This window comes from Pseudophryne corroboree, chromosome 6 (assembly GCF_028390025.1).
Source record: "Pseudophryne corroboree isolate aPseCor3 chromosome 6, aPseCor3.hap2, whole genome shotgun sequence".
Classification (NCBI taxonomy): Eukaryota; Metazoa; Chordata; class Amphibia; order Anura; family Myobatrachidae; genus Pseudophryne; species Pseudophryne corroboree.
Window position 1 is genome coordinate 326,516,159 of NC_086449.1, and position 18,870 is coordinate 326,535,028.

Here is an 18,870-nt window from a genome sequence, read left to right on the forward strand (position 1 = left end):
TTCCCAGCCGTTGCTAAATGGAATAAACTATTCTCCATTAAACAAAAGGAGTCTGAAACGGCAGCAGAATATTTCCACCGGGCATTATCAGAAATGGCAAAATACACTGGTATAGAAGACATAAAGACCAACCCAAACCATCGAGAAGTAGCAGTATCTGTACTGATGGATGGTTTGAAAGAAACATTAAAGGCTAGGGTACAGACCACGCAGCCATGCTGGCGAGGTCTGTCAGTGTCCACTTTGAGAGAGGCTGCTGTTGATCACGACAAAAACATCACTAGGCACAGGGAGTCGCAAAGTGATAAGTTGATGTCCGTAAGTATACAGGCGCTGACCACAAGGCAGCCTGCGTATGTACCACCGAATCCTGTGGATAAGGCAAGTATGATAACATGTTTTTCTTGTTACAAACCAGGACATTTTGCACGAGACTGTAGAGTAAGAAATGTACAAAGATCTTTTCAACCCCCTAGACAACAACACCACACACGACATTGGGAGCAGGGTCCACAGAGGCGGAGTTTTGAGCCACATACAGGGGAAACAAAAAGATATCCCCCAAACAGAGATTGGCATGCCTCTGGTAGTTCCCAGCTAACCCCCGCACAAGTAGTTGCTGCCAATGGGATTCAGGGCGGTCAGCATACCCAATAGGGGTGTGGCCATACCTGTAATCTGCAACCAGTTAAATTGATTGCCAGTCTTGGAAGCGAACCAGAGATTGCAATCAATGTGGCTGGTAAAACTTTAAACTTTCTTGTAGACACAGGGGCGGCCAAGTCAGTGATAAATTCGACAGTGGGCATGAGAACCACTGGTAGGACAGTTCCAGCCATAGGAGTAACAGGAGTAGTCCAGCACTACCCTGTTAGCAAACCAGCCGAGATTACAATAGGGCCTCTGCACACCAAGCATTCCTTTTTGCTGGCTGCATCGGCACCGACCAATCTCCTGGGAAGAGACTTACTATGTAAAATGGGTTGCGTCATTTATTGTACTCCTGAAGGTGTATTCTTGGACATACCTGAGAATCACGCTCAAGAAGTACGAGATATGTTAGACTCCCCATCAAAATTAATGTCACATTCCATTATGACAAATAGGAACCCATCCCAGGTAGAAGAGATGACATCTCAGATACCAGATTCACTTTGGACAAAAGATGGACAAGACACTGGATTAATGGCAAACGTAGCTCCAGTAGTAGTGCAAGTAAAAGATGGTAGGATAGCTCCAAAAATCCCACAGTATCCTCTGAAGCCAGAGGTGGAGTTAGGAGTTTTTCCCGTAATAGAGCGCTTGCTACAACAGGGCATTCTAGTAAGAACGTCCAGCACAGCAAATAGTCCCATCTTCCCTGTTAAAAAGAGTGGGGGGAGGGGTTACAGGCTAGTGCAGGATCTAAGGGGGATTAACAAAATAGTCGAGAGTCAGTTCCCCGTAGTGCCTAATCCAGCTGTCATCCTAATGCAAATTCCTCCCACTGCCAAATTTTTCACTGTTATTGACCTCTGCTCCGCTTTCTTTTCGGTACCTCTGCACCCTGACAGTCAATATTTGTTTGCATTCACATACAGAGGAGTCCAATACACGTGGACTCGATTACCCCAAGGTTTCATAGATAGTCCAAGTATATTTTCTCAGGCTTTGCATGATTGTTTACAGTCTTTCCAACCGGAAAGTGGATCAGTGTTGATACAGTATGTGGATGATCTACTACTGTGTTCTGATTCATTGGAGGCATCCCTGAAAGATACGAAACAGCTCCTGTTTCATCTTTCAGACACAGGTCACAAGGTCTCCAAAGACAAGTTGCAATTATGCCAAGCTAAGGTAAAATACTTGGGACACTGTCTAACACAAGGACTGAGACACCTGACCGCGGATAGAATCCAAGCCATTAGAGACATGACACTACCACAAACCCAGCAACAGATCAGAACGTTTTTAGGAATGTGTGGGTATTGCCGTAATTGGATCCCAGGGTTTTCCATATTGGCACTACCTCTGCAGGAAATGGTCTCCTCAAACAAACCTGATCGGATTTCGCATACAGACGAATCTGAAACGGCATTTGAGAGACTCAAACAGTGTCTAACACAGGCACCTGCACTAGGTATGCCAGACTATGGGAAACCCTTTGAACTATACGGAACAGAAAGTGCTGGGTGCGCAGCAGGTGTACTAACACAAAAACACGGTGACGCCAGCAGGCCAGTTGCATACTACAGCGCTCAGCTAGATACGGTAGCGCGGTCCCTCCCCACATGCTTGCGTAGCGTTGCGGCGATAGCATTGCTAGTGACGAAAAGCGAAGATGTCGTGCTAGGCCACAACCTCACAATCCATACACCACATGCAGTATCTGCCTTATTAAATTCTGCCCAAACCAGACATGTCTCATCAGCAAGGTTTACGAGATGGGAATTGGCATTAATGGCCCCAGTAAACATCACCATAAGGAGATGCAGCGCATTAAACCCTGCAACATTTCTCCCAGGTGTGCCTGGACAGGCACAAAGGGTGGGAGGTGAGAGTGATGGGGAAGGAGGATTTAATGCAAAGGAAGATGCACATGATTGTATGGAATATTTGACCCAAAATTTTACCGCAAGGCCTGACATCAGTGACAATCCACTAGAAGATGCAGAACTCACGTTCTACACGGACGGTAGTTGTCACAGACAGTCAGACTCGGGAGACTTGTGTACTGGATACGCAGTCGTAGATGACCAAGACACCATAGAAGCGGAACCGCTAGGCCCACCTCACTCAGCCCAGGTTGCTGAACTGGTCGCCCTAACCAGAGCATGTGAATTGGCTAAGGGTAAGTCTGCCAATATCTACACCGATTCTAGATACGCGTTCGGGGTAGTCCATGATTTCGGAGCCCTATGGCGGCTCAGAAATTTCATGACGGCAGCTGGCACACCGATAGCGCATGCAGCGTATATAAAAAGGCTTCTAACAGCGATACAAGAACCCGACAGAGTGGCTGTTATCAAATGTAAAGCACATACGTATAGCCAAGACCCAGTATCCCTTGGTAACAGCCGAGCAGACGAAGCTGCAAAGCTTGCAGCTGCTACCCCCATACGGACAGACACCACACAGTTGATGGTATTTAATACCATCAACACACAGAAGTTGTGTGAGATGCAGAATTTGTGTTCCACTCAAGAGAGAGCAGTCTGGAAGGCAAAGGGATATGGCCAGGAGCCCTCAGGGCTCTGGACGGATGGACATGGTAAACCAGTGGCCCCCAGGGCATACCTTCCATGTCTGGCTGAAGCAGCTCACGGGCTGACTCATCTAGGCAAGGAGGGGATGTGCAAATTGGTAAGAGCATACTGGTGCGCCCCAGGATTCTCCTCTCATGCTGGTAAAAGAGCAATGTCATGCCTTACCTGTCTGAGAAAGAATATTGGAAAGGCAATACCTACAGAACCCTCCCATATCCCACCTGCCGGCGGCCCTTTCCAAGTAATACAAATTGACTTCATCCAATTGCCCCCATGTAGAAACTTAAAGTATGTACTTGTTTGTATAGATGTTTTCTCGAATTGGGTCGAAGCTTTTCCAGCAGCTACAAATACCGCCATGTTTACAGCTAAGAAAATTGTGCAGGAATTTGTATGTAGATATGGTATCCCTAGAATAATTGAAAGTGATAGGGGTACCCATTTTGCAGGTGATGTCTTTCAAGGAATGTGTAAGTTGATGGGAATTGATAGTAAGCTGCACACTCCGTACCGTCCACAGGCGAGTGCGAAGGTCGAAAGAGTGAACAGCACTATTAAAAATAAATTGAGTAAAGTAATGGCAGAGACAGGATTGACATGGCCAGAAGCTTTACCCATTGTTTTATATAGCATCAGAACCACTCCCAGGTCCCCTCTTAATCTGTCTCCTTTTGAAATTCTGTTTGGTCGACAACCGCATGTCATGATTAACCCTCAGGATGATTTGAAATGTAACAATGAAGTAACTGTAAAGTACTTGATTAACATGAGTAAGCAGTTGAGGAGTCAAAATGATAATCTGAAGTTGGTGATTCCTGATTTACCAGATAGTAATTGTCATGACATTGAACCTGGGGATTATGTAATGATACGAAATTTTCTACGCTCAGGTTGTCTTATTGATAGATGGGAAGGACCATACCAGGTCTTATTGACTAGCACCACAGCATTGAAGGTTGCTGAGAGAGAGACTTGGGTCCATTCATCCCACTGCAAGAAGGTTGCTGACCCAGAGAAGTCCCGTGATAAGGAACAGACGGTAGAGGTTGTATCACTGGAGTGTCTGTTCCAGGAGGACTGAGGCGGCACCTGAGCCTTGAAGATCGAAAGCAGTTGTCGACTCCCTTCTCCCTTTTATTGTTTTTCTCCACTTCCCATCCCTTCTCCCTTGATATTTCTTTTTCCCCTTTCTCATTCTTCTCCATTTCCTCCTCAAAGATGGACTTGCCCAAAGAGACTGTGATCCGGATTTTGATGTTAACCATGATGTTGACCAGAGCAGTCTGTTCCGGCGAGAGTACCATAGAGGTCGAGAGAGGTTCTGGAATGGGTTCCGATTATGATGATGGAGGCGTAGTTTTCCAAGATCAACCAATCCAACAAGCAAAGGCGAGTATCAGAAAACGATCCGATAGAAGAAATTGTGATGGATTGTTAGCTGAGGAAAATTGTATCTGTAGGCTCTGTGATAATCTGGTTGAAGATGGATGCATAAAGAAATGCCAATCTAGTTTTAATATCCATATGGACCGGCATCCATTGAGTGACTATCACTCTCTAGTGGGTAACGTGTTGAACCAAACAGATTGTTGGGTATGCTCTCAAGTACCTCAGGGTCACAGCAAATCAGGGCTAGTACCATTTCCTTTAACGTTAGGGGAAGTACTTGAGCTAAGTGGTGGGAGACCGGTGGACCGGAGGTTTAACATCTCCAGCCCTCCTAGTTTGAAGCTCCACCAATACCATGTGGATAGGTCCCTCTTATGTTTTAACATCTCCAATCCCAGAAAACCGGGAAATTGGGAAGTGTCATGGAGCAACCTTACCATGACCTTTTCACACAGAGCAGATAGAATGCCTACAGATACAGAGCTTGTACGCCACATAGCCAGTAGAGGAAAATCTTTCCGGTATAGGTATACCTTAGGAAATAGAATTACTAAAGTGGGAGAGGTATCACCAGGATACTGTGCACATATCATACAGACTGATACGTGTATTAGACAGATGGAAGAATTAGGGTCAGGAGATTTCACCTGGAAGGTTTGTAACATGGTCATGTCCTTCTCCGTCCCTTATGTTCTCCCCGATGATGCATATTTCATATGCGGGAGAAAGGCGTACAAGTGGCTTGCCCCAAACTCTGAAGGATTGTGTTATATTGGAAAAGTATTGCCTGAAGTGATGACTGTAACACATGACAAAATGAAAGACATACACCGTGGTGCCCAAGCTCCTTATACTCACACTCACTACGAACACCGAGTTAAAAGACAACTGTCAGAAAGGTTAGAGCATCCGGCCTCTGATCTTATCCATGAATCCACCGGGATTCAGGTTCTGGTAGCGTTAGATTTCACTCGTACCGCTCGAGGAGTGATGAATTATAAATACATTTCCGCACTCGCCAATTTGTTAGATAATATCACTGAAATGTATGATGACACGTTTAGATACACTGGAAGAGAACTTCAAGCTTACAAAACAGAACTAGTTCAGCATAGGATGGTTCTTAATTACCTTACAGCAGTAACAGGCGGATATTGTGTTACATTGGCAACACAGTACGGTATAAAGTGTTGCACGTATATCACAAATAACACCGAGGATCCGGTAGAGGTCATAGACCAAAAGATGGACGATATTCTGCAATTAAAGTGGGAATTTCGTCGGAAACACAATCTCACCCTTGCTGCTGTAGGTAATGAGCTGACTGGTTGGGTGTCATGGTTGAACCCGCGAAATTGGTTCTCCGGTTTAGGAGACTGGGCTCAAGGAGTCATAATGGATGTTGGAAAGTTTCTCCTATGTATTTTGGGTGTCGTTATATCTATTGGATTGATATTTAGATGCGGGCAGGCTTTAATGAGGTGCAAACAAAGTACGAAAGTGATGAGCTTGAGGAGTGAGGAAACTGTAATTAACCTGGATTTGATTTATGACCCAATGCTAGAAACCATGACGTAATGATGTAATGAGTATACGGTCCGTCTTTCACCCATTTCTATGTTTTCCTCCGAGGTACAAAGACCCACGTAGACGAAGGACCTGATGAGCCAAGGGGCCGACAACGGAAAGATGGAAAGAAGAAGAGCAGACGACCTGATATACAAGATTTTATGGACAATGCCATGGGTACCCCAGTTTCCCTAGGAACTTTAAAATCACGCTAGCCCAACATTTTTTGTAAATCCATGGACGTTGTTTGCTTTACTCACGATTTATGAGCAAAAGCACAAAGAAGAAGACTGCAATCAAACGACACCAATCAAGACCTCAATCGACGAACGTACATTAACCTGACATAGAATATCATTGCATTTTTCGTAAGTGTTCTTTATCTTCATCTCTGCAACCCTCAGGTAATAACACACATAGTCGATAGGGAATACAGGCACAGATAGCAGCAACCACATACCCCCCCCAATTCATGTATCATCAACTAAAATGTGCATCCCCATTGTGTTACAACCACAGCCGAAATGAGCTCGGTAGAGTTTGACAGCCCATCCACAGACCTGTACCACAGGATAAGAAGGAATTCAAATGTATACTTCGCAATACCTCGAAGCTTGATTTACCACACGTACGGCACGATGATACATGACCTCCCCAAACATGGACTCATACACACATGCTCCTGCTTTCTCACTAGGTCATACTCTCTTCACACCTACTCCATTCTTCCTCCTTTCCCCACCATGGAAATCAATTAACCCCTGACTTACATTTTTCTCCTTAAATATTTTGTGGCAGTTATTATTGACTGCCAAAGGGTGGACTGTCGAAGTCAGAAAAATGTCTCAATGCACACTGCCATATTTGCACCGCACACTGGTCCGTGCTGCGCATGCGTACGCTCTCCCGTGGAAGCGCATACCCGCAATAGCGTGCACTCGCACGCGCAGTATGCGCATTTACGGTAGAGTTTATGTGATCGTAGCGTGCGACTCATTCGTTACAAAAGTTCACAATTAATGTCGTTTATAGATCATGTTCCCCTCAATAGTTTCTGTAAGTTTGGTTTAGATAGAATGTCCCTGAGCGGAGGAATCCCTCTTTGTATTGTACGAAGGGTCTAACAGGAGTCATACAGCAGTATTTGGTACCCATCGGAAGAGTATTTAATTAGCAATATTCCGGTGTTGGTTTGGAGCGTATTAATCGCTCGTGCGAATAGTTATGAACATAAGAAGTTTATGTCCATTTCTATTATTTACCCATACTCAGGTATGTGGCGGGAAACCCAGTTTCCCACCCACCTGAGCCGTTTAAACTCAGCACAGCCCACCTGTATGAATCAACCTATGACCTTTGGTTACAGTACAGGGCCGAATTCCTGTGTCCAATAAACTGAAGGATTGTAGGACCAGGAGATTGCATTGTGTGTGGGGCATAAATAGGCAGGCCGACCACATCCAGCTCTCACTCTCTCATCAACGGTTATCTGCTGATAATCGGGAGCTGGATATCGAGGCGCAGGCGATCATACCCTTTGTGCGTAAGTTCTCTCCGTAATCATTGTCTTTCTGTGAGCCAATTCCTCTCTCTCCCTCTGAGTCTATTTCTCTCTCTCTATTTTCTCTTCTCTCTCGTAACTCCCCTAGACTAAACTTTATAGTATTGTATTGTATTGTGTTAGGCCAGGATAGTATTGTAGTTTATCCCTTAGTTAGGTGTTTGGTTAGGAAGTCTTTGTTATATTGTAGTGTATCATTTGTACTGTGTTACTCTTTTACAAGTATACTAGATATAATACAGATAATAGGCTTTGGAACCCTAAAACAGTATCTGTGTATTTACTATAGTGTTAAGTGTTCACTTGAGCGTCGGTGACGCTCAAACAGCTTTGTAGGTAGTCAGGCTACACAAAGTTGCATTTACACCCTGTACTCACATTAAAGGTATTCTGTGTGTTTCGTCGGTATAAGGTTTAATATCAAGGTATAGTGTTGTGAGCGTCTGCATCGCTGGTGACCTCCTCGTGGTCTCGAGTGTATGCTACGCCATAGCGAATCTTTCCCCTAGACATAACCAATAACGTGTCCTGTGATCGCTGGGCCGTGAGCGAACGTGACGCTTGAGCGTCTCGCCTACGGCTGAGCGATCGTTACGCAAATAGCGTACCATTACGGTATTTCTTAAGTAAACAGCGTACAGTGTTCTTAGCTTCATAAGGGTTGTTTATACGACATAGGAATTTAGCATTGTCACCCTCTACCTGTCACCCACAGCCTCTCTGTCACCCTCTGCCTCCCCTTGCCTACGGCTGTCACCCTCTGCCTCTCTATGTTAACCTTGGCCTCCCCCTCCCTTACTCTGTCACCCATTGTGAACTTGGGTTGGGATGAAAGAGGGCGGCCCAAATTATATTTTTGCACCTGGACTACTACTCACATGTTCTGCCATTGTATCTGCAGAACCATTCTATTTGTCTCTGTCTCTTCCCTATATCTCTTCTCCACCCAAAATAATCCTGTTTATCATTTTGATTTGTGATAATCTAGTCATAATACAAATAATTTACGGCATTTCCTATTTGCAAAGTGTCCCAATTAGTATAATTGCCAAAGATCCCCCAGCAGGAGTGTTCTGTGGAGCAGAAGTGGGCCTATCTGTATCTCTGAAATATCCACATTTTAATGGCTCATAGCATACACCAGCCAGCCCACGGGGTATAGCCATTTAGTAAAGGGACAATTGTTTGGATATGTGCTTGAGGATCATGTGTGGATAAATGATAAACTTACAGATTTAATTCTGGGTGAAGCAGCTGTAAATGGGCTAAAGGAGCCCACACAGTTTTCCAATTGCATCCTTAGCTATGGTCCGTAGTGCTGAATACACACAGCCTGATCACTAGAGGGAGACTCAGTAAGCTGGAGATTGGACATTGCCAGCAGAAGCCCAATTACTGCTGCAAGGGGCACTGAAAGGGAAAGTGCCCCCTTAGCAGCAGCACTCCTACCATCAAAGTGGTTGCGCTGCTGCACCTAGGCTGATACACATGCATGTGAAGTTACATTTGTAATGTAGATTCTTGTCAGTTTTTCAGCATCTATTCCAATATTGGAGGAGAGGAAGGAGACCACCAGCTCGGACAGTCTAATGTGGATTTGGATGGTATAGCATATCAGGTAAGACTGTGGTTAATTTGGAAAAATATAATACATTGTTAATGTTTAGTATTGATACCAAGGGATACACTAAAATCATAATTTCCATTCTGACCTAATAATAAATCCACTCATACGTGCTGCAGTTGCTGCCAAACACCAAATAAAAATCAAGGCGATTTGTATATTAGACAAACAAAAGATAATGAAATTACTAAATATTATCTTATTACTTTAAGGGCCTTAGAAAACAAATTATTTATTTGAATTCCCCCTTTAAGTACAACCCCAGATAATAGTATAGACTGTGATATTGCATCATTAACTTAGTTGGTCTATGTTAAAAAGAGACATGAATTTCCACAGAGGGTTCTATTACGGCGAAGTCCACTACTGATCAGCTATCTTGTTATCATATCTGCCCAATACCCTAACATGGAAGACAGCAGGATACCATTACAGATTTTCCCATTATCTCAAGCCAGCAGCAAATCATGCTGGGAGCTTGCAGGGAAGGAGGAGGGATCTATTCTGTCCTCTAACATAGAATAATAATAATAAAAATAGCTTTAGTTATTGCACTGTGTGAGATGAAGCATTTCAGGTACCCTCTCCCTGTTAAGAAAGTTTATAATATGAATGGTCTGCAGTGGCTCACAGATCAGCCGCAGTAATTCACCGCTGCTAATTGGATACCCCCAAAATATTTATCTATATTGACAACCAAGTGAAATACACCAAGGATAAATTAAGTTTCTGCACAGTATCCGGGGTTCCTGGAAGAATTCATAAGTATTTTCCCTTCTCCTCCCCTGACTCTGGTCTACCCCTTCCCTGTGTGTCACATTGTTTATGGGGGTTATACAGATGCGGAAGCAAACCAAAAAAGCAATGCTGCACTGCAGGTGGGCAGATGCAACATGTGCAGAGATATTTATATTTGGGTGGGGTCCAAACTGAAATCTGAATTGCAGTGTAAAAATAAAGCTGTCTAACATTTGTGGACTACATGCAAAAGAAGACAGTGTTTACCCTGCACAGAAAAAATATAAATGTATTTCCTCCCCTTGCATTGAAAAATGTATTGTTCCCAATACAAACTTACGTGCTTTTTCTGCCTTGCTTCCAAATCCGAATCAGGCCCAATGTGTGTCTCTGCTACCCCTGTGTATGTGTGTCTTTCCTTATGTATGTCTCTCAGTGGACCCTTACCACTGTCCCAGCATTCCATCTTTTCCACGTACCTTTTTCTCCCTTTTGCTCCGACAACCTACTTGATCTACACTTTCTCCCTCCTCATCCTCCACTTTTCCCTTCATTACTCCTCTTCAACTGCTTGTGACAGGCAAGATTAATGCTAATGACTGATCAGATGCAGCACGAACAGAAGGGCAACTGTGTCCATATATTACAGTAGGAAAAACTAATGTAGCTCAGTTCTGATTGCAGTTCTATTAGGTGCGAGCAAAGGATTTACTGGGGCATCACTCACTTTGTATAAACGCGTGAGGCTCCAACAGAGCTCTTCCGCTAACTGAATATCCCCCATTACTTAGGGGTGCCTTGTATAATATGCTGATGGTCTAATGGCGCTGTGAATTGGGAAAGTTTGTGGACCACTGTTTAAGCATATAACTTCCCTATTTTAGACTAGAGGTAGCATAGTAGCAGGGGCGGATTGGGAACAAAAAGCGGCCCTGGAAATTTTTTTAATAGTGGCCCCACATGGGCAGCACCAGAGACGTTAGGTCTAGCCATGGGCCATGGCAGCAGCACCCTCCCCCCAAGACTTTCCAGATAGTGGGCATGTCCAGCATCAAGGAGGAAGTTAAAAAGAGATCAAATTAAATTTTATGAGCACATTATATGATACACCATTAGAATTTAGGAAACTATATCATTCTTTAGAAAGATATATTTTCTTGCTTATTACACCAACTGTATCCCGATCACTATTCACTCAATCTTATATGTCAGTCAAGCAGGCAGACAGAGCATACACTAGATCATCTGCAATCACAGGCTAAGTGGCAAAGTAATTTTCACATATGCAAATTATTTAGCATCTTATTCATTATGATAATGGGTTTTCACAGGTGCGCCTGGTATCTATGGTGTCTGTAAAGAGGTATATAGTGGTTTGATTCCTAAAACAATATGCAATTTGATGTTCTTAACACAATGAATGACACAATATTGATACTGAAAGAAATGCAATAAACAGTATTAAAGTGAAAACACTCTGCTTTTATTCTATAATGAATATAAATGCTAAGAATGGAATAAAAAGAAAAAGGCGGGGGGGGGGGGTTAGTGGGTATGCAGATGTTCCTCTGCTGTCAAAAACAGCGATGGAGTTCCTTGTTATAAAGGTAGAATTTTCTATAATGCTAATCACTTCAGAATGGTGGCGTCCCGCCTCTGAGTGAATTAATATACGTGCAGAATGAATGTCCAGAGCTTCGGGTGAAGTAGTTAAATGTCTTTGAATCCGGTAAACGAAAAAAGGACCAAGAAAAATATGTGGGGTACCCCTAAGTTGCCGCTGGCGATACGGGGTCAGGGTAGGTGAGTGCTAAGGTAGTGAGGACTCCGGACAGGCTGTGCCCCTCTACGCCCTGGGTCACCCTGATGTCGCTCTAATGAGCGTAACACGGTGCCCTGGACAGAAGGGGAACAGTCATGACTCTTGGAGAGAGAGGTAGGGGCTGCTTCTAGCACAGTTAGTGCTGTCCGCCGCGCCTTCTCCTCTCCTACAGAGTCCCTTACCTGTTAGCTGCTCCGTCTCCTTGTCCCTCCGCCAGCGGTCTTCTCCGTGACGGTCACGGCCCGGCGTTATCCCGCACTTCCGGGTTGGTCTGTCCGCGTGACCAGTCTCGGGTGACTCCGGGTCCCGTCTAACTCTCGTCACCTTCTCCGTCCTCCGTCCTTCTGGTCCTTCTGGTCTCTTATTCTAGCGCTCTCTTTTGTGGAGCAGTTCTGTCCTCTTGTGTGTCAGTTCTGACGGGACCCGGAGTCACCCGAGACTGGTCACGCGGACAGACCAACCCAGAAGTGCGGGATAATGCCGGGCCGTGACCGACACGGAGAAGACCGCTGGCGGAGGGACAAGGAGACGGAGCAGCTAACAGGTAAGGGACTCTGTAGGAGAGGAGAAGGCGCAGCGGACAGCACTAACTGTGCTAGAAGCAGCCCCTACCTCTCTCTCCAAGACTCATGACTGTTCCCCTTCTGTCCAGGGCACCGTGTTACGCTCATTAGAGCGACATCAGGGTGGTCCAGGGCGTAGAGGGGCACAGCCTGTCCGGAGTCCTCACTACCTTAGCACTCACCTACCCTGACCCCGTATCGCCAGCGGCAACTTAGGGGTACCCCACATATTTTTCTTGGTCCTTTTTTCGTTTACCGGATTCAAAGACATTTAACTACTTCACCCGAAGCTCTGGACATTCATTCTGCACGTATATTAATTCACTCAGAGGTGGGACGCCACCATTCTGAAGTGATTAGCATTATAGAAAATTCTACCTTTATAACAAGGAACTCCATCGCTGTTTTTTGACAGCAGAGGAAAATCTGCATACCCACTAACCCCCCCCCCCCTTTTTTTCTTTTTATTCCATTCTTAGCATTTATATTCATTATAGAATAAAAGCAGAGTGTTTTCACTTTAATACTGTTTATTGCATTTCTTTCAGTATCAATATTGTGTCATTTATTGTGTTAAGAACATCAAATTGCATATTGTTTTAGGAATCAAACCACTATATACCTCTTTACAGACACCATAGATACCAGGCGCACCTGTGAAAACCCATTATCATTATTGTCTACGTGAAGTATTTTTTGGAGGTGCTTCATCCACAGGTTGCAGCCCACACAAAGTACCCAGACACACGAGCGCCATTCACCCCCTTTTGTACATCTTATTCATTATGTCTATAAAAAGGACCACATGTCCTCAAACTAAACAGGCCCCATGGGTGCGTCGGCCCACCGGGAATCTTCCCTGTAAACCCTATGGCCAATCCGCCTCTGCATAGTAGTAAAGTCACCAAAAGCTGAGACTACAGAATTATTATTTGGTGGTGCTTGATTTGTGCATTTGCAGGTAACTGGAGCAGTGAAATCTGCAGAAGCTGCAATGTCCCGTCTGGCTGATATTCACACTGGTATCATGAATTATGTGAGTCAGACACTATCTGCAGGAACCCAGGGTAAATGGTGAGTCAGAAGCAACATGAATCATTGTGTCACATGGCTTAATACATTCAGAAAATGAGATCTTATAAGTGTTATTTGCAGGCAGGCCTGATCTCAAAGGTCTATTAGGTACTTCTAATAATGTTATCGACATATTATTAATATAATAAAAATATAAAACATTGTTAAAGCAAGACAAATATCTCCTGCATTTATCCAAATAATGCAGGATACTTTTATCCCCTTTATTTAAAGGGAGCTGTGGTCTTTCTCCTTCGGATAGCCTACACTTGCATATGCGCAGTCCACATTGTGCAGCCATCTGGAATGTTATTTTTCAGGGATCTATTAATAAGAGGCCAATAGTAAAGAATAAGAGCATGGGGGGTCATTCCAAGTTGTTCACTCGCTAGCAGTTTTTAGCAGCCATGCAAAAGCTATGCCGCCTCCCACTGGGAGTGTATTTTAGCTTAGCAGAAGTGTGAACGAAAGGATCGCAGAGCGGCGGCAAAGTTTTTTTGTGCAGTTTTAGAGTAGCACAAAACCTACTCAGCGCTTGCGATCACTTTAGACTGTTCAGTTCCTGTTTTGACATCACGAACACGCCCTGCGTTCGCCCAGCTATGCCTGCGTTTTTCCTGGCACGCCTGCGTTTTTCCGAACACTCCCTGAAAATGGTCAGTTGACACCCAGAAACGTCCTCTTCCTGTCAATCACTCTGCGGCCAGCAGTGCGACTGAAAAGCTTTGCTAGACCTTGTGTGAAACGACATAGTTCGTTGCAATAGTACGACGCACGTGCGCATTGCGCCGCATACGCATGCGTAGAAGTGCCATTTTTTTGCCTCATTGCTGCACAGCGAACGAATGCAGCTAGCGATCAACTCAGAATGACCACCATAGTGTAAATGCTCCATTGGTTTTCTAGCACAATATATGTGAGTGCAAGGACATCTCATATCAGTGATCACCAGATGTGTCTCTCTGCTTATGTTTTGCAGGAAATCTTCACAGGACAGGTATGCCATTTACTAGGTAACAAAAGTGAGTTAGAAGAAGCTGTTCCTGAATGCAACAGTTTTTAAATACTAAATCAAAGTAGAAAGTGACAACCCATTTAGTGATGTAACTGATCTGAAACACTGACACAGGTAATTCTGTATTAGTTATTGTAAAACAGCTCATTAATCTGCAGCATCAACGAAGGAGAATGCTCAAAGAAATGTGTAGATGCAAATAGTATATAACAAGTATATAAACCACCACAGGCGCTACTGAGAGAAGTTTCTACCAGGCAGCGGTGAAACGCGGGAGATAGTCTCCCAAAGACACAAAGAAATATAGAAACACAGCGCTATTATATAATTAATGCAAAGATATACTGTAAATATCAAGCAATAAAGACAATTTAATATGCAAATATGAAAACAAATAAAATAAGCAATCATTAGCCTATGAATTAGGGAATAAAATCTGAAATTGATGGGCAAGTCTCTGGGCTTATGATGATAAAGCTGCCAGGTGCAGCGAAACGAGTTAGGTGATCTGGGTCAGGACGGAGGGCATCTCCAGATGGAATACCTTTATTGCTAAGAGGACAGCGTACTCTATTCCAGCATACCAATTGTGGATTAGGGGCCTAATTCAGAATTGATCGCATCAGCAAATTTGTTCTCTAATTGGCAAAACCATGTGCACTGCAGGGGAGGCAGATATAACATGTGCAGAGAGAGTTAGATTTGGGGGGAGTGTGTTCAAACTGAAATCTAAATTGCAGTGTAAAAATAAAACAGCCAGTATTTACCCTGCACAGAAACAATATAACCCACCCAAATCTAACTCTCTCTGCACATGTTGCATCTGCCCCACCTGCAGTGCACATGGTTTTGCCCATTAGAGAACAAATTTGCTGCTGCAATCAGGTATGAATTAGGCCCAAGGATTCCATACACATTGCATTGGATACCGCTGCCATATGGACCATCGTCAAACTGGATTCCATTCATTGACCACAGAGCCGGTAATTGCTTCCATAGCAGGACTGTTGCCCACAATGGGCCATAAGCAGAGCCGGCCCTAACCAATATGATGCCCTAGGCAAAATTTGGGCTGGTGCCCCCTAGCACCACCGCTGGTTCCGCCTCTGACCTTGCACCTCTTTCCCAGCACCATCACCCCTCACCTATAGCAGTACTTATTTTGGTGTTTGTACCCCCTATATTTTAAATAGGAACAGTTTGCAACTTTGGCGCACAGCCCAAAAAGGGGTGTGTTTTTGCTGGCAAGGGGCATGGCCACACAATAGTAACCCCAATTCCAATTACGCCACACAGTACTGCAACTTTATCACATTTGATCATGCAATCGTATCCATAATTCATATTACATCCCACAGTAGTATCACTTTACCTTATAAACGTTACTCCTCACAGTAGAGCCCCTTATTCACATTACATCACACTCTATTGCTCTTTATTCACATTAGATGACACAGTTGTGCCCTTTCTATATGCAACTCCACATAGTAGAGCACCTTATACACATAATGCCACACATTAGTAATGCATTTATACACCTAATTCCACACAGTAATGCCCCTTACACATATGAGACACCTTATTAATGTCCTTATAAACATAATGCGCCTTACACATTATGACAACCTTTATTAATGCCCTTTTACACATAATGTCCCTTACATATATGCCGCACATTATTAATGCCCTTATACACATAATGACACACATACTGTAGTGCCCCCTACACATTTGCTGCCCATTATTAGTGCCCCTATACACATAATGACACACATACAGTAGTACCCTGTTACACATATTCCGCACATTATTAATGCCCTTACACATAACACACATAGTGCCCCTTACACATATGTTGCACATTATTAATGCATTTTTACATGACACACATAATGCTCCTTACACATATTCCGAACACTACTACACAACCAACCCACTCACATGCACACAGCACTCACACTGCCACTAACACTGTGACCTCTGCCTCTGCTTGGATACAGATGTGTCCTCATAAATCTTGCCTCAATACTAACGTTGGGCACACCTTTTTTATGAAAATGCATCTTATTTGCATTGCAATGTGACTAGGGTGCACAAGCAGCTTCTGCTGATTAAAATGATATGCAGTATGCCTATATACTGTGTGAGACTGTGGCTGTATCTGCATATGAAATGCTACACACAGAATATAGGCATGCCGCATATCATTTTAATCAGCAGAAGCTGCTGATGCCCCTAGGCATATCAAATGCCCTAGGCAATTGCCTAGTTTGCCTATGCCTATGGCCGGCTCTGGCCATAAGTCTTAATACTGAACTGTTCAGAAATTTAATTCTCCAGTAATGGCTCAACCATATGCCCAGAGACTTGCCCAAATTCAGGTTTTATTCCCTAACTCATAGGCTAATGATTGCTTATTTTATTTATTTTTATATTTGCATATTAAATTGTCTTTATTGCTTGATATTTATATCTTTGCATTAATTAAATAATATCGCTGTGTATCTATATTTCTTTTTGATCAAAAAAATGTGTATTATTTATATCACACATTTTGCTACTGATAACAATAAACACACAGATCTAATTTAAAAAACAATAAGCAATTGTTAGCAATTAAATAACAAAGTATTGAAAAGAAACAATTATACATCTATACAGATACACTTAGCGTCTATACGTTATACAGTGCGAGATGCCCAGCACAACTGAGACACTCCGAGGGCAGTAGCATACCCTACTTCTCTTTACATTTTGCATCTTTTTCGCATCACAGAAACAGTGAAACACCACTCACAGTAATTAGGGGTGGTCTTCAGTTTGCCGGCTGTTGGGATCCCGGCACACAGTATACCGCGCCGGAATCCCGTCAGCCGGCATACCGACATCTTTTCTCCCTCTTGGGGGTCCACGACCCCCCTGGAAGGAGAGTAGATAGCATGGCGCGCGTAGCGTGCCACCGTGCCTGCAGCCTGGCGAGCGCATCGAGCCCGCAAGGGGCTCATTTGCGCTCGCCCAGCTGTCGGTATGCTGGCGGTCGGGATTCCAGCGCCGGTATGCTGGCCGCCGGGTGCCTGGCAGCCAGCATACCCTACTACACCCGTAATTAGGTTTGCCACCTGTCCTGTATAATACAGGATATTCCCGTAATTGGAGGCAACATACTTTGTCCTGTAGGATGGAATTTGCCCCAATATTAGATCTGCAGCCCACCGGTGACTGTGTGAGGCAGAGCTCCGCCTCCGAGTCCTGATTGACAAGCAGGCGCTCAGCCTTTGCTCACTGCTGCGTGAAGCGTGACTGACAGTGCACATTGCAATGCGCAGAGGCTGAGCACCTATAAGGATCATGCTGTCTGGACCCGGAGTTCCTCACACAATCACCGGCAGGCCCAGCGGTGACGCCACACCACAAATGTAGGATTACAGCAGCTCAGGCACCGCGTGGCTCTCCTCTTACTGAAAGAGCTGCTGAGGGGGGACAAAAGTCTCCCTTTACAATGTGCGGTGCCCCTAATTGCAGCGCGCAGTTCCATGCTTAGTATTTTTTCTACTTTCTTGAGAGGACGTGCCCTCCCTTTCCCATCCTGTATTTTTCCAGAATAAAGGTGGCAACCCTATGTGTACTAGAGACGGAGACGATGGCTGTGACTTTACCCACACAGGAATTGGTTGTAAGCACGTACAAAATTGCAGATGAGGTACAGCGGAACTTGGCATGAGAAAAAGCTGTGACCACTATGTACAGATTCAGACTAATTCGCACACAGATATACAACTGTTACACATCATACTGATCAGTGCAAGCTAGCAATGCAGTATTGTTTATGCTCCCAGTTGTTTTATTTACGCAAAATAAACATTTTGAGCAAGAAAGACTCTCAGCCACCTGGGACCTGGCGCACTAGGGGGTCTATGTGCTACAACTTGAGCAGCAGTGTACGAGGACACATCTGTAACTCGGATCTTACCCTCTAGGGGACGGAAAAAGCTGGAGAAAGTGTTGGAGCAGACGAGACTAGACATTGTGCAGCTCACTGACCAGCTACTGCAAGCAAAGGAAGGTGCGGTGTTCATAAGCTACATTGTTATACATTCCGTTCTGTGTACATTACAGTCTGTGTCCTACTTTAGTTTAGAATGGCACATTCGGTGCCAAGTGAAACCATTGCCAGGCTTCATGTTTAGTTTTTACACATGACTTGCAGAAGCTGTAATACATACTTGGCATTAGTCTGGATTGATACAAATACTACATGCAAATACGCATG

General features: G+C 44.2%; 1 protein-coding gene across 1 annotated transcript in view; it reads left to right on the top strand.

Moving 5' to 3' along the window:
* The window catches only part of LOC134932173 (uncharacterized), a 138,214-nt gene that overhangs the window by 9,736 nt on the left and 109,608 nt on the right, over positions 1 to 18,870 (top strand). The window contains exons 5-8 of the mRNA XM_063926340.1: positions 9,293 to 9,382; positions 13,473 to 13,585; positions 14,565 to 14,582; positions 18,578 to 18,663. Of these exons, the coding sequence (XP_063782410.1) occupies positions 9,293 to 9,382; positions 13,473 to 13,585; positions 14,565 to 14,582; positions 18,578 to 18,663 (307 nt within the window). The remainder of the gene's footprint in view (positions 1 to 9,292; positions 9,383 to 13,472; positions 13,586 to 14,564; positions 14,583 to 18,577; positions 18,664 to 18,870) is intronic.